This window comes from Lissotriton vulgaris, chromosome 2_1, assembly GCF_964263255.1.
Source record: "Lissotriton vulgaris chromosome 2_1, aLisVul1.2, whole genome shotgun sequence".
Classification (NCBI taxonomy): domain Eukaryota; kingdom Metazoa; phylum Chordata; class Amphibia; order Caudata; family Salamandridae; genus Lissotriton; species Lissotriton vulgaris.
Window position 1 is genome coordinate 1,320,493,579 of NC_141687.1, and position 26,213 is coordinate 1,320,519,791.

General features: G+C 46.6%; 1 protein-coding gene across 3 annotated transcripts in view; it reads right to left on the minus strand.

Annotated features, from left to right (window-relative positions):
• The window catches only part of MYLK (myosin light chain kinase), a 1,710,670-nt gene that overhangs the window by 916,092 nt on the left and 768,365 nt on the right, over positions 1-26,213 (minus strand). For all 3 annotated transcript variants that reach the window (XM_086957081.1, XM_086957079.1, XM_086957080.1), the window contains exon 5: positions 16,177-16,225. In XM_086957081.1, the coding sequence (XP_086813207.1) occupies positions 16,177-16,225 (49 nt within the window). The remainder of the gene's footprint in view (positions 1-16,176; positions 16,226-26,213) is intronic.

Genomic DNA, 26,213 nt, shown 5'->3' on the forward strand with positions numbered 1-26,213 from the left:
TTACAAGAATATCTTAAGCATATATACACAAATGGGTTCCAATTGAAATAGTGAAGCCCTAGATTGGTAGCATGGCACTATAGCACTTGACCATACTTTTTTTCCCTATCAACGCTGCATTTATTAAAACAGAGGAATCAGACTTGAGAATCAAAAAAATTTTGCATCGCTTTTTAAGGTCCTATGTCATTAATCCTAAAGCACCTAATAAGGAGAGGTACATAATAAACACTACTTGTATAATGCTGTTCCATAGAGCTCTTTAACTGAAAGTGGTGCTCTAGAACTGCTACATGATTTGTTTTTCTTTGCTGCATAATTTAGCTACCCTTGCTGTACAATTTATCTGCATTGCTGCATCATTCCAGTGACTCTAGTTACCATTTATGTTAACCATAAACATGGGCTTCCATTTTAACCTCTTTACTGCAAGGTGCTTAAGACGGTAAGCGCGATCCCCTTTGTGAAATTTGAAGTTATAACACTTCATTTAGCTATACTGGAAGTGTTACAGATTATGGGGCGATATTTCAGATTTCAAATTAAAGCAAGTCCTCCAGCAGAATCTCAGAGGGTACATGTACTACTTATCCTAAAAGTTATTATCATCATTATTTTTCCTGGCACCACACTACTCTGAGTTGCTAAGGTGTCAAAGGATTGTGAGTTTAGTGAAACAAATCTCATGTCGTGGAGTATTTTTTAAGACTTTTAAAAAGTAAGCGATTTGATATGCTAGTCAAAGCAGTTTACAGTCTGGAGCCTTGAACTCTGAAACATCTTCTTCTTGCTTTAGTTCTAAGCTCGAGCGAAGAGGGAAGCATAGTGAAGATTTCTTGTAGGAATGCACCTGGTGAAAATGTTCTACAGGTATAAAAAGCTTGTTTTGTAGACAGCATGTTCTATTAAAACTAGTACTTTGAATACAGTCCTCTTTTTGATGAGTAGCGGCGGCCAGGCCTATGCTGCTCTATTTTGCTCATTCTTTCATATTTTGGTGAAGGATATTACTAATGTCCAGCTCCAGGAGTTACAGTAAATTAATTGTGAAACTAAAAGAACCCTATGGAGGAGGTATTTGGCTTGTGTAGGGAGGTAAGGAGTAAAGTGTTTAAACACTTTTGAAGAACAAGTAACTTACCTTCAGTACACTTTTCTGGTGGATACTCCAATAACAGATTCATCACACCAGAACACTCCCCAGGCACAGAACGGACCTGCAAACTCCCCCCAGCAGTGTTCCAGCACACCACCAGCCGGCGCTGTGCAGCGCCGTGCCGGCCCCACGCCCCCCTAAAGCGATCGAGTAGAGACGGAAACACCCACCACCCTAGCCCACTCCTGTAAGTTTCTTATCTTTTTCCATTTTTGCAACTTCGGACACGGAGATTAAACAATTGCTGGTATCAGCGGGATGAATAATACCTTGGGACCTTCGTAGAAGTAAAAAAGCAGGTAAGTGGGAGGGCAATGAGGAACCCGCGGTCAGATGGAAATCCATGTTAAGAAGTGTTACCAAAAGTAAAGAACTTGTTCTCCTTAAGAATATTTCTAACCGCAGATTCCTCACCGTAGAAAAGTACAAAAGTAGTACTTCCTCAAGTGGAAGGTCTGTGTAGAGGACTTAGATCAAAAAGTCTTGCGGGACCCAGTGGGCAAAACGTCTTTCCTGCCGGATCCATCTGTGAAGGCAGTAGTGCTTTGTCAATCTACTCACTGATACTCATGTGGCAGTCTGGAAGGTCTCAAGGGCACTTGACCATACTAATGTGTCACCAAAAAGGTGATATGCTACACTACTATAAAAAAACATTTTTGGATGATGTCATTCAACATGTCATGATTTATGTAATATATGAAGATGACAAACCCACCGCAACCTGACCTCCATGGCAAGCTTGCTGCCTCTGTCCCCCTGCTGAATGTTCTTCATTCTCCATCTGTGTGATGCCTATCCCACCTTATGCTATTTGTGGTCACTTTGCTGCCACTGCCTCCCTACTGCTTGACCTCTGTTCTGCAACTGTGTGCAGTTGGGCCTTCCCGCCTGCCCTACATGATCAACTTACTGCCACTGCTAACTTCTTGCCTGACCTCAGTTCAAAGTCTGCATGCCTCGAACCCCTCTCGCCTGCCCTTCGTGGTCAAAATATTGTGCTGACCTTGCCTGTGCTGGTCTGATTGCTGCCTCTGGTCCCCTTCTGGCTGCCCTTGTTCACTATCTGCATGCCTTTGCCCCATTCTTCTAGCCCTCGGTGGACCGCTTACTGACTCTGCCGACCTGCCCTATGAGGTCAGATTCCAGCCCCTGTTCCCCCCTCATCCTTGCCCTTCATTCTCCGTGTACATGCCACTGCCCCTACCTCCCTCCCTCTATAGTCAGTTGTAATGCCCCAGCCCATGCAGACCTTTACTCTGTCATCAGCTAGCTGCCCTGCCGCCCTCATCCCTGCCCTCCTTTGTACAAGCCATTCCTTGCCCCCTCATTCCAGCCAATGTGCTGTCACTGCCATTCCTCCCTGTTCTGCATGGTTAGCTTACTGCCCATACCCACCTTCTTACTGGCATCTGTTAATGTTAATGCACCTGACTGCTCCTTCTTTCACTGCATGGTCCGATGTGCTGACACTGTCCTTCCACCTTGGCCTCTGTACTTAGCTTGCTGTCCCTACCCTGCTTGCCACTGCCCTCCATTGTCCATGTGTGCCACCATGACCCCTCTCTCTTCCCTTCATGTTCAATTGTGGTACCACTACCCCTCCCACCTACAAAACATGGTCTGCTTGCTGCCACTATCCTTGCCCCCTCCATGTTCCCAGATTAATTGTGCAGCCCCTTCCTTCTCCCCTTATTGGTCCATTGTGCTTCCATTGCCCATCCAGCAATCCCTCCATGGTCTCTTGAGCTGCCTCTTCCCCCTTCCCCCACCTTCTTTTGTCTGGGTCCAGCCACTTCCCCTCCCTTCTACTCTGCATGGTCCTTTGTACATGCACCTACTCGCTTCTTCTTCCCCACCATTGTCGATTGAGCTACCACTAAGAATCCGGCTGAACATGCATAATCTGTTGTGCTGTTACTACCGCTCTACCACTGATCCTCACCTCTTCCCACCTTCCTTCTATTGTGCATGTGTGGGCCCCCTGCACCCTCACTTCTGCCCTACATGGTCTGTTGTTGTGCTGCTACTTCTCCTCTCCTTCATGGTCAACTTGCTCCCCTTGCCTCATTCCCCCGCCTTCTGTTGCCAGTGTGCAATCCCCATGTCCCCTCAATATTGCTCTCCGTGGTCCATTGTGCTGCCACTACCCTTGGGGCCAGCCCTGCACGGTCAGCTTACTGTCCTTACCACTTCCCTAGTGCAGTCCATTGTCCGAGTGTGTGTCCATACACCATTTCTCCTGCCCTTCATGTCGCAGTCTGTCTCCCCTGTCCTGCATGGATGGCTTGCTGCCTAGCCTTCCTCCTCACTATCTTCCTTGGTCGGTTATTCTGCCCCTGCCCCTCCCGCCTGCCCTGTGTGGCCTGTTGTGCTGCCACTACATCCCACACATGCCCAGCGTGGTAAACTTTGTGCTGCTGCCCCTAATTCCTCTCCTCTGTTCTAAATTGTCTGAGTCTGTGGCCCAGTCCCCTCCCTCCACTTAGTGCTCTAATGGACAACTAGAACACTAATATTCTGTATTTATTATGAAAGTGTGGCAAACCAGAAGTCACCTTGATGGAATCAAAACTACAAAACCTAAAGCTTTTCCTTTGGAAGTGAACAAAATGGAGAAGGGTATTTTCCTCATAGAAATTATGGTTGTAATATTGCAGGCTTAAGGGAATTGTTCCAAGCACCTCCAGCCTCAGGTTCATTTGTTTGTTCCAAGGGTCACGCAAACCAAGTAAAAATAAAGGGCACAGTTGCACCCTCGTTTCACTGGCCCGCATGTCACCCCTCGGCTCCACGCCTGATCCAGCCAGAACGAACCCTCTGACGCACACGTTGCACCACTCTGCCCTCCCACACCTCCTGGCTCCTGATGGCTTACTCGATGTTGGCATCCTCTACTGTACAGTCCGCTGGCCATGCCTTCTGCAACTTGTGCACACTGAGCATAATGTTTGGCACCACCGCTTAGAGGGTACATGCTATGCTCCCCGTCTGTCTATTATACTGTTCCTCTACCTCCACGCCGACCAAAGGGGCAGACAATTCTAGAGGTGAGGCCTACCTCCAGGCAAAGCGCTGTTCTTGGTATGAGGCCACTGGGGTCATCACGGGTCTGGCCTGTTCGCCTTCCGTAACCATGTTCACCAGTGGCCCACGGACAAATCTCTCCTACAGTAACCTCCTGGTCATCGCGAGGCAAGATGCAACTGCAGCAAGACCTACTCCCATTGCCATCCTCAAGTACGTGCACCCTCCCAGCGATTCGTTTCCCACCAGCCTTTTGCCCACGAATGCCAAGAGGCTGCACCTGTAGCATCCATACTGACCATTGAACCTTTCTTCGTATCCGAAGCCCCTTCATCTGAAGCTGCAATGTGCACAACCTAGATCAATCACCTTGAAACGTACTTCACAGCAGTGGGGCTGGAAGCAGGTAGGTGCCGGCCTATGCTCCTCCATCTGGAGGTGCTACCATACATAATGTGTCCAAGATTGTAGGCAAAGTTGACCCGCCCTATATCTATCCCATGCTCAAAGCCGCCTTGACAGCCCACTTCGAATCTCTAGCCAACCTGGATTATAAGTGTTTTCTCCTTTGCTAAGCCCACCAAATGCCAGAGGAATCCATAGATGAATTCTACGCCATGCACCAGGGGCTTGCTAGCACTGGCACCCTACAAGATGAGCAAGATGAGATTCAGGTCCAGTTCATATGGAGTTGCTCTGCTGCCAAGCTATGAGAACAGATACTCCAAGCCCCCCGTATGACTATGGCGGACATCCTCACTTTAGGCCAGATGAAAAAGCTGTCAAAGTCCCAGCGGCCCACAAAGATGATCCTTTAGCACTCTATCAAGATAAAACCAATCAACCAGATTGCTGGGGCCATGTTGCTTTGCAGTAAACGTGACCGCCCAAAGACGCCTCAAATCAACAGGCCATGCAAATGGTGTGGTAGTGCAGCCCCACACTCAGGAGACTGCCAGGGAAAAAGGAAGAAATGCTCCGTGTGTGGGAAGATGAACCATTTCACCAAGGTTTGCAGCATAACACACCTGGCGAAAAGGCCCAAGAAGAAAACAACCAACCCTGTAGAAATTATGTCTGTATTGACAGATGATGACATGGATGACAATGCCTCATAAGGGACTGTTCGAATTGTCAAACTGACCCAGAGTGATGCCAACCATGCACCCTTTGCTGCAAGGTCACATTAGAAAGACAGCAATTCATGCCCTTCGTGGACACACAGGGGCTGATCAACATACTGCTCCTAGCACTACACCAGTAGATGCACTCTGCCAGCACTTCACTCCAGCACTGCCAAAGTGTATGCTTTTGGCATCATTACTTGCCTCACTCTTGCCAGTGTCTTCAGCTTTACAATCAATCCGACACTGAGACAAGTCGGCAAAGGCAATGTCATACGTCACCAGAGATGGATCTGATATGCTCATTGCACATGGCTGAAAGCCTGAGGCTAGTCCAGTTAGCTTGTGGGATCCATGCAAGCACGGTGGTCTATCTTCTCAGTGAGTTTGAACACATCTTTCAAGGCATTGGTTGCCTAAAAGACTGAGTAGTCTACCTGCACATCAATCAGTCGGTACAACCCATCGTCCTCCGCCACTGCCGGGTGGTGTTTCCCCTTTGCCAAAATGTAGAGGTGGAATTACAGAAGCTAGAGGCGATTAACATGATTGAGAGTATGGAGGGACCTATGCTGGGATTATCATAGCTCATGAGTCCTGACACGTAACAACATTCTCCATCCACCTTTTTGAGGGGGATGGGGTGGCGGGGGGAGTTTTATACAGCTCAAACTACACCCAAAGTTATCAGAGCGCTTTACATGAACACCAGTTGCATTACAGGTGAACACATTCATTTTTGCTAGGCATGGGGAGACTAAGTGATTTGCCCAGGATCACAGGATGTTGAGCGTCCCTTTCAAGACTTGAACCCAGTTCTGCAGCTTCAAGGTAGACTGCTGTAGCGGTTAGGCCACATCCTCTCCTCACCTTGATTTGAGGTGATCCAAGTGCTTCAATTTCAGCATCTCCAGTGCGGCCAAGGTGTTTCAGGACATTATCAGGGGTGTGCGTGCTGGTCTTCAGGGAGTCTTAAAAGCCAGTGATACCATTCTTAACCACACCCACAATTGAAGAACATCTTCCATAAGGGTGGTGGTCAAACGCCTCCAAGACTGTGGACTCTCCCTGTACAAGGAAAAATAGGAGTTCCTCAAGGAAGAGACATGTTTCTTGGGCTGCCACTTCTCCACCAAAGGAGTCACCCCTGACCCAGCCAAAGTCCACGACCTTCAGTCCACACCAGCACCAACCACCATCACTGGTGCCAGAGGTTTTCTGGGCATGGTCACCTATTGCGGGAGTTTAATTCTGAACCTCACCGGACTGCTGCAGGACCTCACAAAGGCATCGACCCCTCTGGCACTGCGACACTGGGCAAGAGTAATCATTTCAGAACACCAAGCCGGCCCTGTCAGAGAACACCTCACACACCAATTTTGATCCAAACAAAGACACTGAGCTGGCAATAGAGGCCACCCTACTGGCCTGGGGGCAGTTTTGTCTCAGAAACAGCAATGCGAGGCGTAGACCCACATCGCATATGCAAGCAGAGACTGACCCTTACTGAGCAGTGGTATTTCCACATCAAAAAAGAGGCCATTGCGATCCATTCGAGGTGTTGGCATTTCCACATTTACACCCTATGGCTACCCATTCACAGTCCGCACTGATCACAAACCACTGATCCCTCTGTTTAAGGGATCTGTGTTAAAGCCTTTGCCACAAATCGAGACATGGTTACTCCAGCTACAAGAATACCACTTCACAGTTAAGAATAGGACCGGTAACCACAACCCCGCAGACTACCTGTCACAAGATGCACGACCACCCACACCTCAGGAAGAACAGGAAGCTGCGGATGCAGAGGAATATGGAAGGATGGTCGTGGAGTGGTCAAGTCCAATACCTGTATCCTTAACCAGCAACAGAGGCCATCAAAATGGGTGACTGAATCCAACAGGCCATAGCAGCGACCCAGTCAGGAAAGTGAACTGCCACCACCACAGAACTACCCCAGAAGATGGCGGAAGCCCGGAGTATGTTAATCTCCCTGCATAATATGCAAGATGAGCTCACTGTCACAATGGATGGGTGTTTTCTGAGAGGGGCCCAGCTCGTCGTACTGACCAGCCTAATCCAACGGATGGTGGACCTTTTACCCATGGTCCCACCAACAATTCAAAACTAAATAAAAGGCAGCACAGCAAAGCGAGGTTTCCCAGTTTGGACAACCAAGTTGAAGAGACAGTGAGACAATGCGACCTATGCCAAGCCACCGGAAGGCCATCCATCCATCATCACCGAACAGGTTGCAGAGGATTTGTGGCACCAAGCAAGTGTAGATTTCGTCAGTCTCCCAGAGGGAAGTGATTTGTTAGTCATAGATGATTTCTCCAAATCCTTTGAGGTGGAGATTGTTAAAACCACTTCAGCGGAAGAAACTATGACAAAACTAGAGAAAATCATGGCCACGTAAGGGAACTCCGCACTCGTAATGGGCGCCTTTTAATGGTCAGGACCTCACAAGCTGTCTTCTGTCTCAAAGGACCAAGCACCGCAAGATCACCCTAGAAATGCAAGATCACCCTCCGATTGGCCTCAAGCTATCCTAGAGGTCGAGAGATTCATGAGGTCTATCACCAAACCAATATGTCTAGCATAGGCAGAGCAGCAGTGTGTCGAAAAGCCCGGCTACGCATTCCAGAGAGTTCATTGCCTGACCCCCTCATACCACCACAAGGGTAGCATCTAGTATGCTCTGTTTTGGAAAAATGGCCCCACACCATCCAAAGTGGGAAAAGACCCCAGTTCCAAGCAGTCAAGCACACTTCAGACAACAAGAACAGAATCAATGTGTGTCATAGCACAGATGAGCCAAGACCCCAGGCATCTGTGTAGGGGCCTGGATACTGGTGAGAGATAGGCCCGGATGAGAGCAAGTTCAGACTCCTGTTTGATCTTCACCCATGGCAAGTTATGAGGATCCAGGGGACAATGGTATCCGTGTCAAGAAGTCGAGAGACAGTCAACCGGAATGTTTCCTGCTTCAAATGGTACCATGGAGGTCCTGAGGGGCTACCAAGACACAGGAACTTTCACCCAGCATATGAGCACTAGTCTGGAAACCCTGATGGCCGGAAGAGGAGGCCGACCCTCCCATCCTTCGTCCAGAGGTCCCAGTGCCCCATGCTGGATGCTGAATTAACAACGCAGGCCACACCAGTTGATGGCAGAAGTAGGCACTCAAGAGAATACCCCAGTTTAGGAAGGACAACACGATGCCTGGCCAGTACAATCTACGAAAGAACCCCACTCCATCCCAGAAGTTTCAAGACTATATGATGGACTAGTGATAGGAGAGGTGAGGCCCAAGCTGCCACCATCCAAGGCCACCAGTATCCTTTAGCCTGAATGGCTAATTGAATGGCTAATTGACATTACTTTGTGTTTGAATCAAGTGTTCTGTTTTTGCCTGAAGTAATATTGCAGGCCGAAGGGTGCTATTCCAAGTGCCCCAGGCCTCAAATTCCGAGGGTCACGAGTCTCAAGTTACAAACAGGCAGAACCCCGCTTAGGTGGTTCTATGTCAGACGACCACCAGTGTGCCACCTCTTTATTGCATGGGCCCACTTCCCCACCATGCACAGCATCCCAGCCTAGTCACATTGCCGCCCTGAGGGCACACCAATCGTTAGTGCTCCAAAAAGCTAAAACAAGAACACATTTTCTGAGTTCTCAAATAGCGAAAAAGGGCCTCTAAACGAGTTGCTATTTTTAAATGCGTTTTAGCCAATTGATCACCTGATTTTTCCTTGTAGGAATTATGTAAATGTTTTACACACTCCTGTCATTGGGCTATATCTCTGCTACGTTTGGGTGCTATTTGGGCTACACTTGGGCTCTTTGTTCTCTGTGGCCATCTTGGGAGACTTTTTTGTTTTCAAGCTCCCTCTTTTCCTGCGGTATCCTCTGTAGGAAAGGCTTTCAGTGTTACATCTTTGATTCAACCAAGATGACATTCTAGAATGCCACACTTTTGTCATAAATTCAGAAAATCCGCTTTTCAGTTTCCCATTAGCATACATACAACAATTTGGAAGAGGAAAGTGGGAGGTTTTCAAAAACAATCAGGAGAATGTATTTTCCCCATTGACATCTATTGAAGTAGAGGGAATTTCAGGTGGGCCACTGATAAAATACCCACATTTTTGGCTTAAAAAATTTAGAGTCTCCAGCCTAAATTGGGTCTATTGTATGCATTAGAATACTATAGTAAAGCTGCAGTTGATCATCAGAGAGGTAACTGGCAGGCTGCAATTGGTGCTGAAAGTACATATTTCAGTCTGCATGTCAATGTTTTACTGAAATGGACGAGGAAGATATTTGAGAACTCATAGAAAAGGTGCCCTAATTTTGTTTTATACAATACTAACCATAATTTCTATGACAAGATGAACCCTCACATTGTTTTATTTCTAAAGGAAATATTTTAGGTTTTACAGCATTGATTCAATTAGGATGGCTTCAGGTGTGCCACACTTGTCAAGAATGTTAAGGCTCTAGTTGTTGATTAATTAGAACACTGTGGAAGACTGTAGTCAGCACTGCGGAACCAGCTGACCGGCTTCTGTTGCAAAAACATGTATTACTCAGTATGTTCAACTATATTCTCACATGGATTAGGAAGATAGTGGGAATTTACAGAAAATATGGTCTCATTTTAGCAGCTTCCATAAACTTGATGAGAAAATCGTGAGAAACATGTTTTCTCTCTAACATGGTTCATCAAATCCCAGCAAAGGATCAGCATTTTACACAGAGTAAAATCACCTTGGAATACACAACAGTTCCTAACATTAGTAATCCTCCTTTTTGTGACCCTCAAAACATGCTGTTCACTACTGTGCATTTGAATGTGGACCATTTCCCAGAGTCCTATTATGACTGCCACACCATGTTGTGATCAGCCATTCATATAGGGCTGACCATTTGGGATCAGGGTGTGTTTACCCTTGCCCCTTACATATATTTTAAATTCATATAGGAGGACACAGGGACCATGTCACTGAGTCTTGTAATGGCTGCCACACTATACTGTTCTTGACCAGTCCCCTTTAAATTTGACAATAAGAGCATGTATGGACACTAATAGTTTAGTTATCTATAAATTTTGAACCTTAATTTCTCAATAACTACTGGATAGAATTATACCAAATCATAAAGTATGCTTTTAGGGGAAAGATCTAGCTGCCTAATTTGGTGTAATTCTGTTCAGTCATTCTGTGGGTAATATGCGCTTTGGGACTTCACCCATTTCTTGGTCCCCGCTTGACAATTCACCCTGTAATCTTTCAGGAGGAAGCTGAGATGGATGAATTGTTTTTGTAAAGCTTTGTGAAGATTTGTTAAACAGTGGCAATGTTATTAGTGAATCAAATAATCAATTTCCTATGGTAACTAGGTGTTAGCTATAAATACATCACGATGAACGCCACCGTATACTATATACACACGTATAGATTGATATATACATACATACATGTTTAAATATTTATATATGTAAATATCTATATTTATATATGTGAATATATGTGAATATATATATATATATGTTTGAGCAAATGCGCACCTGCGCGTCTCAGCAGGCACACGCAGCGCTTCTGGCTCTCCAGCCTGCATGCCTCTCATGTCCCGGATCTCGCACTTCTCCTCTTGCTTTCTCATGCGCCCGACGCGTTTCGAGGCTGGCCGCCTCTTCTTCATGGGGCTTGGTTCAGGAAACAGGCAGTGCTCTCACGTTTGTATCACCAACTTTATTTCATTGGGAAAGGTCCGCCCTGAGTGGGCGTGGCTAAGCGTCTTTTCACCACCAAGGATGATGGTTATTGTAGTCCACAGTGAGAGTGTAAGTAAAACCTTGAGTAGGTTGCCTGGATTGCTGGAACATGTATGCCATAGTTTGTATTCCCTTGAGTAGGGGGAGAGATGTCAAAATCCAGGGCGATTTATATTCAAAGAAACGTTGCGCCCAGGACCCTTGTGACGTACAAGGAGTCGGCTTCTCCGCGCTGTGTGTCAGTAAAAACTGCAGCCGGTGATGGTGCTCTGCTGCACGGCCAGGGGCAGCCGTGAATTCAATGTTTGAGCAAATGCGCACCTGCGCGTCTCAGCAGGCACACGCAGCGCTTCTGGCTCTCCAGCCTGCATGCCTCTCATGTCCCGGATCTCGCACTTCTCCTCTTGCTTTCTCATGCGCCCGACGCGTTTCGAGGCTGGCCGCCTCTTCTTCATGGGGCTTGGTTCAGGAAACAGGCAGTGCTCTCACGTTTGTATCACCAACTTTATTTCATTGGGAAAGGTCCGCCCTGAGTGGGCGTGGCTAAGCGTCTTTTCACCACCAAGGATGATGGTTATTGTAGTCCACAGTGAGAGTGTAAGTAAAACCTTGACTAGGTTGCCTGGATTGCTGGAACATGTATGCCATAGTTTGTATTCCCTTGAGTAGGGGGAGAGATGTCAAAATCCAGGGCGATTTATATTCAAAGAAACGTTGCGCCCAGGACCCTTGTGACGTACAAGGAGTCGGCTTCTCCGCGCTGTGTGTCAGTAAAAACTGCAGCCGGTGATGGTGCTCTGCTGCACGGCCAGGGGCAGCCGTGAATTCAATGTTTGAGCAAATGCGCACCTGCGCGTCTCAGCAGGCACACGCAGCGCTTCTGGCTCTCCAGCCTGCATGCCTCTCATGTCCCGGATCTCGCACTTCTCCTCTTGCTTTCTCATGCGCCCGACGCGTTTCGAGGCTGGCCGCCTCTTCTTCATGGGGCTTGGTTCAGGAAACAGGCAGTGCTCTCACGTTTGTATCACCAACTTTATTTCATTGGGAAAGATCCGCCCTGAGTGGGCGTGGCTAAGCGTCTTTTCACCACCAAGGATGATGGTTATTGTAGTCCACAGTGAGAGTGTAAGTAAAACCTTGAGTAGGTTGCCTGGATTGCTGGAACATGTATGCCATAGTTTGTATTCCCTTGAGTAGGGGGAGAGATGTCAAAATCCAGGGCGATTTATATTCAAAGAAACGTTGCGCCCAGGACCCTTGTGACGTACAAGGAGTCGGCTTCTCCGCGCTGTGTGTCAGTAAAAACTGCAGCCGGTGATGGTGCTCTGCTGCACGGCCAGGGGCAGCCGTGAATTCAATGTTTGAGCAAATGCGCACCTGCGCGTCTCAGCAGGCACACGCAGCGCTTCTGGCTCTCCAGCCTGCATGCCTCTCATGTCCCGGATCTCGCACTTCTCCTCTTGCTTTCTCATGCGCCCGACGCGTTTCGAGGCTGGCCGCCTCTTCTTCATGGGGCTTGGTTCAGGAAACAGGCAGTGCTCTCACGTTTGTATCACCAACTTTATTTCATTGGGAAAGGTCCGCCCTGAGTGGGCGTGGCTAAGCGTCTTTTCACCACCAAGGATGATGGTTATTGTAGTCCACAGTGAGAGTGTAAGTAAAACCTTGAGTAGGTTGCCTGGATTGCTGGAACATGTATGCCATAGTTTGTATTCCCTTGAGTAGGGGGAGAGATGTCAAAATCCAGGGCGATTTATATTCAAAGAAACGTTGCGCCCAGGACCCTTGTGACGTACAAGGAGTCGGCTTCTCCGCGCTGTGTGTCAGTAAAAACTGCAGCCGGTGATGGTGCTCTGCTGCACGGCCAGGGGCAGCCGTGAATTCAATGTTTGAGCAAATGCGCACCTGCGCGTCTCAGCAGGCACACGCAGCGCTTCTGGCTCTCCAGCCTGCATGCCTCTCATGTCCCGGATCTCGCACTTCTCCTCTTGCTTTCTCATGCGCCCGACGCGTTTCGAGGCTGGCCGCCTCTTCTTCATGGGGCTTGGTTCAGGAAACAGGCAGTGCTCTCACGTTTGTATCACCAACTTTATTTCATTGGGAAAGGTCCGCCCTGAGTGGGCGTGGCTAAGCGTCTTTTCACCACCAAGGATGATGGTTATTGTAGTCCACAGTGAGAGTGTAAGTAAAACCTTGAGTAGGTTGCCTGGATTGCTGGAACATGTATGCCATAGTTTGTATTCCCTTGAGTAGGGGGAGAGATGTCAAAATCCAGGGCGATTTATATTCAAAGAAACGTTGCGCCCAGGACCCTTGTGACGTACAAGGAGTCGGCTTCTCCGCGCTGTGTGTCAGTAAAAACTGCAGCCGGTGATGGTGCTCTGCTGCACGGCCAGGGGCAGCCGTGAATTCAATGTTTGAGCAAATGCGCACCTGCGCGTCTCAGCAGGCACACGCAGCGCTTCTGGCTCTCCAGCCTGCATGCCTCTCATGTCCCGGATCTCGCACTTCTCCTCTTGCTTTCTCATGCGCCCGACGCGTTTCGAGGCTGGCCGCCTCTTCTTCATGGGGCTTGGTTCAGGAAACAGGCAGTGCTCTCACGTTTGTATCACCAACTTTATTTCATTGGGAAAGGTCCGCCCTGAGTGGGCGTGGCTAAGCGTCTTTTCACCACCAAGGATGATGGTTATTGTAGTCCACAGTGAGAGTGTAAGTAAAACCTTGAGTAGGTTGCCTGGATTGCTGGAACATGTATGCCATAGTTTGTATTCCCTTGAGTAGGGGGAGAGATGTCAAAATCCAGGGCGATTTATATTCAAAGAAACGTTGCGCCCAGGACCCTTGTGACGTACAAGGAGTCGGCTTCTCCGCGCTGTGTGTCAGTAAAAACTGCAGCCGGTGATGGTGCTCTGCTGCACGGCCAGGGGCAGCCGTGAATTCAATGTTTGAGCAAATGCGCACCTGCGCGTCTCAGCAGGCACACGCAGCGCTTCTGGCTCTCCAGCCTGCATGCCTCTCATGTCCCGGATCTCGCACTTCTCCTCTTGCTTTCTCATGCGCCCGACGCGTTTCGAGGCTGGCCGCCTCTTCTTCATGGGGCTTGGTTCAGGAAACAGGCAGTGCTCTCACGTTTGTATCACCAACTTTATTTCATTGGGAAAGGTCCGCCCTGAGTGGGCGTGGCTAAGCGTCTTTTCACCACCAAGGATGATGGTTATTGTAGTCCACAGTGAGAGTGTAAGTAAAACCTTGAGTAGGTTGCCTGGATTGCTGGAACATGTATGCCATAGTTTGTATTCCCTTGAGTAGGGGGAGAGATGTCAAAATCCAGGGCGATTGACATCTCTCCCCCTACTCAAGGGAATACAAACTATGGCATACATGTTCCAGCAATCCAGGCAACCTACTCAAGGTTTTACTTACACTCTCACTGTGGACTACAATAACCATCATCCTTGGTGGTGAAAAGACGCTTAGCCACGCCCACTCAGGGCGGACCTTTCCCAATGAAATAAAGTTGGTGATACAAACGTGAGAGCACTGCCTGTTTCCTGAACCAAGCCCCATGAAGAAGAGGCGGCCAGCCTCGAAACGCGTCGGGCGCATGAGAAAGCAAGAGGAGAAGTGCGAGATCCGGGACATGAGAGGCATGCAGGCTGGAGAGCCAGAAGCGCTGCGTGTGCCTGCTGAGACGCGCAGGTGCGCATTTGCTCAAACATTGAATTCACGGCTGCCCCTGGCCGTGCAGCAGAGCACCATCACCGGCTGCAGTTTTTACTGACACACAGCGCGGAGAAGCCGACTCCTTGTACGTCACAAGGGTCCTGGGCGCAACGTTTCTTTGAATATAAATCGCCCTGGATTTTGACATCTCTCCCCCTACTCAAGGGAATACAAACTATGGCATACATGTTCCAGCAATCCAGGCAACCTACTCAAGGTTTTACTTACACTCTCACTGTGGACTACAATAACCATCATCCTTGGTGGTGAAAAGACGCTTAGCCACGCCCACTCAGGGCGGACCTTTCCCAATGAAATAAAGTTGGTGATACAAACGTGAGAGCACTGCCTGTTTCCTGAACCAAGCCCCATGAAGAAGAGGCGGCCAGCCTCGAAACGCGTCGGGCGCATGAGAAAGCAAGAGGAGAAGTGCGAGATCCGGGACATGAGAGGCATGCAGGCTGGAGAGCCAGAAGCGCTGCGTGTGCCTGCTGAGACGCGCAGGTGCGCATTTGCTCAAACATTGAATTCACGGCTGCCCCTGGCCGTGCAGCAGAGCACCATCACCGGCTGCAGTTTTTACTGACACACAGCGCGGAGAAGCCGACTCCTTGTACGTCACAAGGGTCCTGGGCGCAACGTTTCTTTGAATATAAATCGCCCTGGATTTTGACATCTCTCCCCCTACTCAAGGGAATACAAACTATGGCATACATGTTCCAGCAATCCAGGCAACCTACTCAAGGTTTTACTTACACTCTCACTGTGGACTACAATAACCATCATCCTTGGTGGTGAAAAGACGCTTAGCCACGCCCACTCAGGGCGGACCTTTCCCAATGAAATAAAGTTGGTGATACAAACGTGAGAGCACTGCCTGTTTCCTGAACCAAGCCCCATGAAGAAGAGGCGGCCAGCCTCGAAACGCGTCGGGCGCATGAGAAAGCAAGAGGAGAAGTGCAAGATCCGGGACATGAGAGGCATGCAGGCTGGAGAGCCAGAAGCGCTGCGTGTGCCTGCTGAGACGCGCAGGTGCGCATTTGCTCAAACATATATATATATATATATATATATATATACATACATATACACATACACACAGATATATACGCATACAGACAATGGTAATAATTATGAACATTTATAAAAATACATTTAAATACTTACTTCTGCTTATCTGAGAAATAATGTCCCCTCAGATGTAGCGACTCCCTTGTTAATGTAGCAACACCTACCTGTCATTTAATGGCTCCCATTGTGCTGCCAGTAATGGAGATGCATTTAAACTATCACTTTGTGAAACCCAGGTAAGAAAATAGTAATACATTCAGCACATGCTCAGCAGTGAAAAGCTTTTCGAGGCTTACCCAAGGAGTTTAGTGCTGGAAGGTAAGCCATATTTCTTCACACCAGTATCTGTAAAAAAGAGAAGAAAAAGTGTATGAATAATGTATGAATATTGTTTGTTTTCCACCTCCATATTCTAAAAACCCTAAAACCCTAAAATGTAATTGGCTAACAAGAGTGCAGTCTTTAAGGCCCTTACGAAAGGCAAGAAAAGATGCACAGTCCCACAGAAAGTCTGGAAGGGATTTCCAAAGTTTCTGGCCTAAATATGTGAATGAGCATTCTTTCATGCGGGACACATGGAACCTGGGTAGAGTAAACAGGACTTGTTGCGAAAACAACTTTTTCGCTAACAGTCATACATAGCTCGCATTTTTCATCTCAAGAGAAAATAATATTTGTTTTGACTAGGTTTATCATAGGTTCATTCGTTTCAGCACAGTTGTTTATTAATTTGGATTGGAATATACTTGTTTCTAGGAAGAATGCCAAATGATCATTTTTGCTAGGGGAAGGTGTATTGGAGATGGCTAAAACCATGGACAGTTGTGGCTAGAAACTGATTTCCCCTACACCAGTCTCTACATTTTTTATCTTCGCCAGATAAACGTGCATTTTTCTTTTTGCATCTTGAAACCCCTCTCTTGTATCTTAAGCAACACCTGCTTCAAGATTGCAATATATTCAGTTATAGTTTCTTTAAGAAGCAAAACATCATCTTGAAATGCCCATGCTCCGAGCATCTGCTCAAACAGTCCATTAATTTTACATTGAAAAACTTCCAAGGAAGAACTGAACCCAAATTTGATCCTACAAAAATTGGTATACCCCAATGGAGTGATGAATGCAGAGTACCTCTGAGTCTTTATGCCAACATACATGTTGATGTAGGTCATTGCATACCCTGATTTTGCCACTTTTCTTTTTGGCAATGACTGAGGGAGACAACCAATTGAATGCATTTATTGTCTTGAAAACACCATCCTTGCACCTTACCTAAAGAATGACTTTGACTTCATATCCTGCTGAAAGGGACCTGCTTCTTATTTTCCGTTCGACTCCTTGGGCATTATACTTCAAAACAAGTGACTACTTTATAAGTTTGGCTTTAATGATTTAATGAAAATGTTCCACTAATCGAATTTCTCTGCTGTTTCCTGTGGGAGTCATATGGTCAAATAACCTCCTTTCCTCCATGCCCAGGCAATAAATAATAACATTTTTTTCTAACATGACTTCATCTCCCAAAAATGCTTCTTAAAACATGTTATCTATTGTGACCAATTCTCCATTAGCTCTTCTAGCACATCTAAGAAGGCACTATGCAAGGCAATAGCTTTAATGAATCTTGCCAGAATGAATTTAAAATTGCCTTCAATAAGATATGTAGCAAAAGGGAGAGGAGGAGGAGTAGGTGGACAATAACTGATGCCAAAAGTCACAAAATGAATGCAAATTGCTTCCCTCATTGTAGAACAATAAAGGAAGTAGCTACTATGCAGTGTTGCTGACCATTCCATGTTGAGGAGTTCACATTATTGTCTAGTAATCAGATTCTCCGGCGTCCAAATGTTCCTCCAGAATCTCTCTTCTTGTGTTTCCTCTATCTCTCTCCGACACTACTGATTACTAGGACTCCAGTATCTTTCCTTGTGTTTCTTCTCACTGTCTTTCTCTAGCACAATTGATAATCAAGCCTCCTGACTCTCTCCTCTTATATTTTTTTCTCAGTACTTCACTCTGACTAAACTGCTAATCATTTCTCAAGAATTAGTCCTCTTGTATTTCTTCTTATGTTTTTTTCTCAATGGCACCACTGATAATGGTGACCAGTGGCGGCTCCTCTGCTAAGGTGGAGGATCATCGCCGCACTGCTTTTTTGCAGTGAAACAAAGGAAAAATAAAATAATAATAACTTGCGTTATTATCATTTCATTTTCTCCTACTTATGCAGCTATGCGTGAGGGACCGCCCAAAACAGTCTTGCACACTTCGGACGTTCTCCATGCAGGCTGCATTGCAGTCTATGTGGAGAACATGCCCAGGTCTCCAGTCAGCATTTGAGAGCCGAAAACAGGCTCTCAGACCAATCACAATGCTGCTAAGGCAGCGTTGTGATTGGATGACTGGGAACGTGGGTGTGCTTCCTGCAGCCTAATGAGGGAGAACTACGGTGGGGAGACATGGCAAGGAAGCGATGAAAATGTAAGTTTTTATTTTATTTTTATATACCCACTTCTCCAACACATTCTCCCCACACCCCTCCCTCCGATATGTGCCACCCGCCGCTGATTATGACTCCAGATAATCTCTTTTGTGTTTCTTCTCACCATCTCCCTCTGACAACACTGATAGTCACCTCCAAAACGGGAGGTGCTACAAGGGTAAATTAGAGCCCAATGTGGGGCCCGCTGCTCAAATCAATTCAAAACAGTAAGAACCCCCCTCTCCAAGCATAGTAAGAAATATTTAAAATACGGTCCTTTGAATGCTTCCTCAATAAGGGCCTGTGCCCATCAATTTGGGATTGGTCAATCTCGGGATGGTTCAGGAATAGCAATGAGGTGTGGTGTCACAAGTGGATAACAATATGTGTAAAAATAGGAAGTGCCTGAAGGAAGCAACTATCAGAAACCTGTCGGACTGTGCTACCAACTGGCTTAAACTGTATTCATCAGCACCTATTCTCCTATCTAGCATCTTGTTATGCATGCAGGAAAAGCCATCCTTCCTAGATTTGTATCTTAGTGAACAATCTTGGTGGACTATAATAGCTTATAAAAAGCTTCTTGCAGCAATGTGTCAGCCCCCCCGCAACACCCCCAGCCCCGGAAAAAAAATCAAATAAAAAAAATAAAGAGCTCACTCCTTAATCTCAAAGTCAAAAATGAGCCAAAAACGATGTTAACAATGTATCTGAAAGACCATTAAAACATTTTTTACGTATAGGCATTCGATGCATAGTTAAAAACAACTGGCATGCTAGACTACAAAGTGAAGAATGGCCAACATGTTTCGTTGCCTGTAAACATTTTTTGGCAGCTTCATCAGGGCAAAAGGACCATACTGCCACCCAACAGTACACAGGGTGAATCCTGAGGCGTATTCTCTACCTCTGGCACCGCAGGGGGCTCACTTACAAGAGGATGTCCAGCATTTGAACCCATTGACCACTGGTAGGCCAGCACCTGGTGGTAATTTGGTGAGGAGCACTGCTGGGCGACAGTCAAAAACACCAAGAATGCCCCTGCACCCTGCAACACAACAGAAGTGTGTAATTTACTGGGGATGGCCAACTACTGCAGATGCTTCCTACCAAACCTAGCCTCTATCTTAGAGCTGAACAGGGCTCTGGCAAAGAGGGTGGTCAAATTGACCTGGGCCCCAAGGAACAGACAGTAGTCAAGAACAGAACATTAAACAAACCCGTTGACCAAGATCACAGTGTACTACTTTGATCCTGAGAAGGCAACAGAACTAATTGTTGATGCCAGCCCCATTGGTCATGGGGCACTACTCATTCAAGAACAAGAGACAGGTGCATGAGCGCCTCTAGAGTTTCAGAGCAGACACCTCACAGCTACTGTGGCCAGATATGCTCAGATCGAAAGTGACAACTTGGCCCTCAAATCATTTAAGTCTAGACCTACGTGGCAGGGAATTCAAGGTGGCCACAGATCACAATCCTCTGAACACCGTGTCTGGTGGTACTGCACCTCAACTCATCGCCATGCATTGAAAGAGGAGTTGTTCAGCAGCAACAGTATTGGTTCACTGGCATGTAACAGCCTGGGGGCAAAGACCCCACACAAATATTTGTCCCGTCACCCAGGGAGTGTACAAGACAGCAGTCAGTTGATGGAAGCTGAAGCAGATCAGAGGTCCCTTGTGTGTCCATTATTAACTGACCCTGAAAGAGATCTGCCAAGCCAAGCAGGAGGATGACCGACTCAAGTAGGTAGTTGCTACAATCCGAGTGGAGCCTAGAAAACGTTCCGACAGGACACTGACAAATGGACAGCCATGGACAAGGGCAGTCTATCCTAACTGTGGAGGGTGAGGGACGAGTTGACTTTATCACCAAATGGCTGAGAGGCCACTGCATCTTGATACCTGTGGCCATCTACCAGAGGATAGTAGGTTTGGCAAATGAAGGTCATCAAGAAATTTCAAAGACAAAAGCTTGCTTGCCAAGGAAAATGTTGTTCACAGGGCTTTATGCCACATTTGGCAAAGTGGCATGTTGCTGGCATGTCAACTGACCAGTTGAATGAGAGTGCAGTCTCCTGTGAGCACAGAAGATTCCTGCATAGCACCGTGGACCAGATTCAGTTTGGACTTTGGAAGTGCCCCCGATGGATGCCTATCCTAGCTAATAAATGACAGATATTCAAAATATCCAGTGGTTGCAGTGATAGAGTCCACAGCACTCAGCAAAGTCAGGTCTCTGCCTGTAGAAGGTCTTCACACCATTTGGTGTCCCTGCAGAAGTGCACACAGATAAGGAACCCCCATTCCAAAGGGCTGAGTTCAGAGATTTTCTGGAGAGTCTAGGGATCAGGTACCAAAAAATTCTCAACCCAGTGGCCTCAGGCCAATGTTAATGTGTGCCCTTAACAAGATGATGCGCATCACTGCCAAAGAGTAAGCCAATGCCAATTAACACTCAGGCAATTCTGGCTCCTGCAAATATCACCCATGGCTTTCCAGTGGAGATGCTGGCGGGGTGCTCCCAAGTGAGCCAGGGACAGCTGTTGGTGGTGCCCTAACCTCGCCCCCAGCCAAAGACTTTAACATTTTGTATGTGTCACCAGGTTGTCTGAGGAGCCTGTCTGGAACTGATTTTGTGTAGTGAGCCTCCCGGCATAACGTAGGAGTCCAATTGATGCATGCAACCCAACGGCCAGGTGTGGCTGGAGGGTAGAAATAAAAGGGGCATGAGCAGCTTGGGGTTCAGTCCCAGTATTCTGATAACAGTGTGCTGTGTCCTCTTCTGGATAAGGGCACCGCCACTCCTGAGAAGACATGCTATACAACGCCACGGTGTGTATTGTAATGGGTGTAAGAACAATTAGAGCTGACACAAAAACAAACCAATTAAGGAAGAGGGCTGTCGAAAGCCCCTACATTGTATTTATAATTGGAGTAAAATTCAAAAGTCCTGTCTAATGAGGGAGAGAAAAAGAACAAAAATAATGGCAGGTATGATTCGTATAAGCAATGAGAAAATGGTAAATAAATTTGTTACCACGCTTTGAAGAGACAAGCGTACAAAAAAATAGGCGAGGTGCTACATTCACATACCAAATTTCCAGGGATCTGACAGCTCCATTGCCCTCTAGGGAAAATGGAGCGTGATTCCACATCCAGAAGACAATGTACAGCCCAAGAGAATGAACAAACCCCAGAGCTCCCAAACAAAAGGAGCAAGATGTCCTTCCGGGGCAATAGGCTAGGGAAACTGATATCAAATCAAGTAATTGACATGCTTCTATGGGCTGAAATTTGGTTTTATGGGAAAGCAGTAGTGGCTGATGTCAGGAAAATGTGGTGGAGCAGTGCGGAGGGCCTGTAACAAAACAAACAATAAAAAGCTACTGGTCTTCTGCTCACTGCTCTGCTCACCAGCCTTCGGCTCCTCTGGGCACAGGCTGAACTCCCAGACTCCACTACAGCCAATCCATACCCATGAAAGCAGTGTCGGGATTGGGCGGGGCAAGCTAATTTTGCGCTTCATCAGGAGCTGGAAGCCTGCTGGTCTCTCCACCCAGCAACACAGCTGGGTTGGAGAGATGTCCGTGTGCATGATGGTTTGGTCGGCCTAAGATGGTCGGCCAAACTGTAATGCCCACTGACAGCAGTGTCCACAATTCCTCCTCCCCCTGCTGCAGTGCTGTGGCCTTAAAACACAAAGACTCGGCCACAAGACGAAAATTAATACGATTGTCATTTTATTTTTCATTTGCATCTGCAGGCAGGGGAGTGACATTCTGTTCTGCCTCTCATCATACTGCCATCATCATTGCTGATGTTCTTAGAGTGTTAGCTGGTATTGAATTCTTGCCAGAACCTCTGAATGCAGATGGTGAACCTATTGATAACCCCTACAATGAAGCAAAATTGAGATTGGAAAAGTATTTTGGAAAGCAAGTAAACATTGTCATGCAAACACATACATTTTACACTGCTCCCCAGAAGGGTAAAGAGACAGTGGATCAGATGGTTGCTCGTTTAAGGGAGTTATCTCTAAAATGTGACTTTGGAGCTATGGCTGACCAAATGATTCGAGATCAATTGATAGTACAATGTAAAAATAAAATGATGCAACAGAAACTGTGGGCAGCTAAAAATCCTACGTTGTTTTTACTTTTTCTTTCTTTAAGGGGAGGAGATATGTTGTGCCTCTCATCATACTGCCATCATCATTGCTGATGTTCTTAGAGTGTTAACTGGTATTGATTCCATGTTCTCTAACCTGTGTCAGTTCCATGTTCTCTATTCTGATCCTGGCGGTTGCTGAGGCAGGATAGATTACACTTGTACTCCTGTGTTATTCTTAATAAATCTACTTTACTCACGCTTCTGGACCACGACTCTTCACTTCACATTCCTTTGCCATAACGGAGCCGCCACTGTGCGAAGACCACAGGCAACGTAGGCTGCCAGACATCGCTAACCCAGAGCAGCCTAGCCCGTTACCTTTATCACAAGCAGGGCTCATGTCAAGGGTACATGGGTTAGAAGCCGTCTACCCACTCTATTCACCCAGCCAAGAAGTTGGGCCCCATAAAATTATGCTTAACCCGTCCCGGTATATTTTTCAGACATCCAGACACATTCAGCAGCACCTGCACGTTGTCCACTTTCTTTCCCAGCAGCAACCTGCAGGCGAGGAGGGAGCTTATGAGATTGCAGCTGGGCCCATAAAAAGTCAAAGTAAATAATAAGGGACTCTCAGGCCTCTCTTTGTTGGAGTATCTTGGATGGGAATGATTGGGAGCCTCACACCTAAATGCAATGCAGGGAAAACAAAGGCACACAACTCATCCCTTCACAGGTAGTTAAACAAGCATTTACAATGCAATGGTCTCGTCTTTGTTAAAGTTAGAGCTATTGGCATTGCAAATGTCATTTTTTCTTTTTTTTTTAACCGATAACTATATGGTATTGTCATTTACAATGGCAATAGGTAAGCATTAGAGAGTAGTAGAGAGTATTAGCAGTGATTAATAGTTAGTAGAGAGTGACTAGTTGATTAATAGAGAGTATACTTGTATAGAGTAAAGTAAGAGTGAGTTGTAGGCAATAGTAGTTAGTGAGTAGTGTAGATTAGTGGAGAGTAGTATAGAGTGAGTAGTAGATAGTGTGTAGAGAGCGTGTAGGAGTTAGGGAGTAGTAGAGACAGTAGTAGTGAGTAATGAAAAGTACTAGATAGAAATAGATGTAGTGTAGTGAGTTATAGATAGTATATGGAGTAGTATATCTATTTAGTAGAGTGAGTAGCGAATGACTTTTAAAATAAAGTATATATTAGAGAGCAGTAGTTAGTTAGTACTTTTTAGTATTAGAGTATAGTAGAGAGTAGTAGAGAGTGAGTATACAATTGTGGATAGTGTAATTTAGTGAGTTGTGAGGTGTGTGACTTGTATGTAGTAGAGAGTAGTGAGAGGGTGTATTAGCGTGTGATTAGTTGAGTCAGTAGTAGAGTGTGAATTGAGAGTATTAGAGAGTAGTAGAGATTGAGTAAAGTGTGAGTAGCTTACAGTAGTAGTAGAGTGAGTAGTTAGTAAAGTGTAGTAGAGTATTAGATAGCTATAATACAGAGTATTATAGTGAGTAGTAATGAGTAGCATTTTGTAGATATAGTTATTAGAATAGTTTGAGTAGGGTATTATAAACGGAGTATTAGAGAGTGAGTTGTAGAGTGAGTAATAGTGAGTAGTAGAACGTTTTATTATTTAAAATGCCAATTAATAGCCTAAACTTGCTTAAATGCAAGACCTAGTGCATTGCAAATGCTTGTTAAACTGAGCAATTGTTTTGTCTTTGCTTCAGGGAGAAGGGAAGATAAAAACAGTGTATGCGCTAGAGAAAGACAGAGTGAAGTAACGTGGAGACGAAAATGAAAGAGTGGGCCAAGGAAGAGTGGCAAGGGAGAAAACAGAATAGAAAAAAGAGGATAAGTAAGAAAGAGAAAAGGCAAAGAGGAAAAATAACAGAAAGAGAAAGTGAGATAGAGAGAGAGAAAGAATATGAGAGGGTTCGTGAGAAATGTAGCAAGTGTAATTGTTATGCAGCCACACACAGAGCCACTCACACACACAGCCACTCACACACACAGCCACACGCGCACACACACAGCCACACTCACACACACAGCCACACTCACACACAGAGCCACATGCACACAGAGCCACACACACACACAGAGCCACACACACACACACAGAGCCACACACACAGCCACACACACAGAGCCCCCCCACACACACACACAGCCCCCCCACACACACACACACAGAGCCCCCCCACACACACAGAGCCCCACACACACACATACAGAGCCCCCCCCCCCACACACACACAGAGCGGGTCAAGTGACTGCTGCAGAGCTTCGTTCCAATGGTATTAAGTGACACTGAAGAAGGCCCTCTCCTTCTTCCTCCCTCTGTACCTGTCATCCAGATGACCAATGCCAGTGAACTACAAATCACTAATGCTCTATCCAGTGAGACACTAGCTTTTGAAATAAAGACAACACCACTCACAAAGCTTGTTCCTCATTCCATCATTTTCAGACCTTCCTTCCAACTCTCCTGTGCCCCCTTTCCCCTCTCTCCTGTGTGCAAGTAATTAACATGGCGTAATGTAATATCAACATTTTATACCACGGATTTGTGCTCCCTTTTTTACACACCCTCATGCACATTTTAATATAAGCATAAAAAATACCTGCATATTGCCTTACTGACTGTGTACACTCCTCACTCATTAGTCATACGGCAGAGACATCTGCAACGTGTTTGTGACAGAAAACCCGCCCTATCCTCCTCCGCCACGCTCTCCTAGGTGACGTTATGTAGGAAGTTCCAGGCCGACTGGCTCCCACGCGCCCGCACTTTCACATTCAGGCACGTGGCGTGCGCAGCCGTATGACCCGAAGCGGTACGCGCGCTCCACAGTTGCCAGCGCGGAAGGCCTGCTTTGCTTTCCAGCGCATCTGCTCTGATCAGCTGCAGACGGGTATTCCTCTTTCATCCATAAGCTCTGATCTCACAACCTCAGAATGTGAGCCTATCTTCTTTCTTCGTGTTTCACTTCTCCTATAACAAGCATCGGGTGAATTAATTTTCCACATGGAGTTCTGTTGAAGGAGGAGGGATTTCAAGCGGGAGAATGAAGCAATCTTATGCTTTTGACTCGGGAGTCCTCTGCCTGAATCAGGTCTCTGGGCAGCATGTATGTCCTATGTAATGTAACCAGTGCCCATGTTAAGCGCTCCAATACCTTGGGATCGTGCAAGCGCTACATACAAGTGCAAAGCATCCCTGCTTTCGTGGATTGTGTCAGATTCTTCCCACTGCCGCCAGGAGCCAGTTATGAGAACTACAGCCAGCTCTGCGGACGGCGGTCTGTCTGTCTGTCTGTAAGGGCCTGGACGCATTCAGCAGACTTGAACATGCAGTCTTTCATTTCAAGCTGTGTTTTAAAGCTTATCCAACCCATCCAGATGTGAGCATGGAACTGTCTGGCTAGGCTAATCTCTTCTTCCCCTGGAGATAAACAGGTCTGAATGTACCTGGCAGTACTGAATTAAAACAGCGATATCTATCCTCTTCCGCTGCCCTCTGGGGGGGGGGGGGGGAACAACTTCAAAGAGAGGCCACTCCCTACCACAATTTCTTTAACTGCAGTTTTATAGACTGGACTCAACCAGAATTATCAACTCTTGGTCGAGTAGATTAAGATTGTCTGTGGCGATGAAGGAAGCCCATCAGTGTTTTCTATTTTTTTCTTCACCGCATCGCTAAAGCCCAAACAAAAGTGTAAATTACGG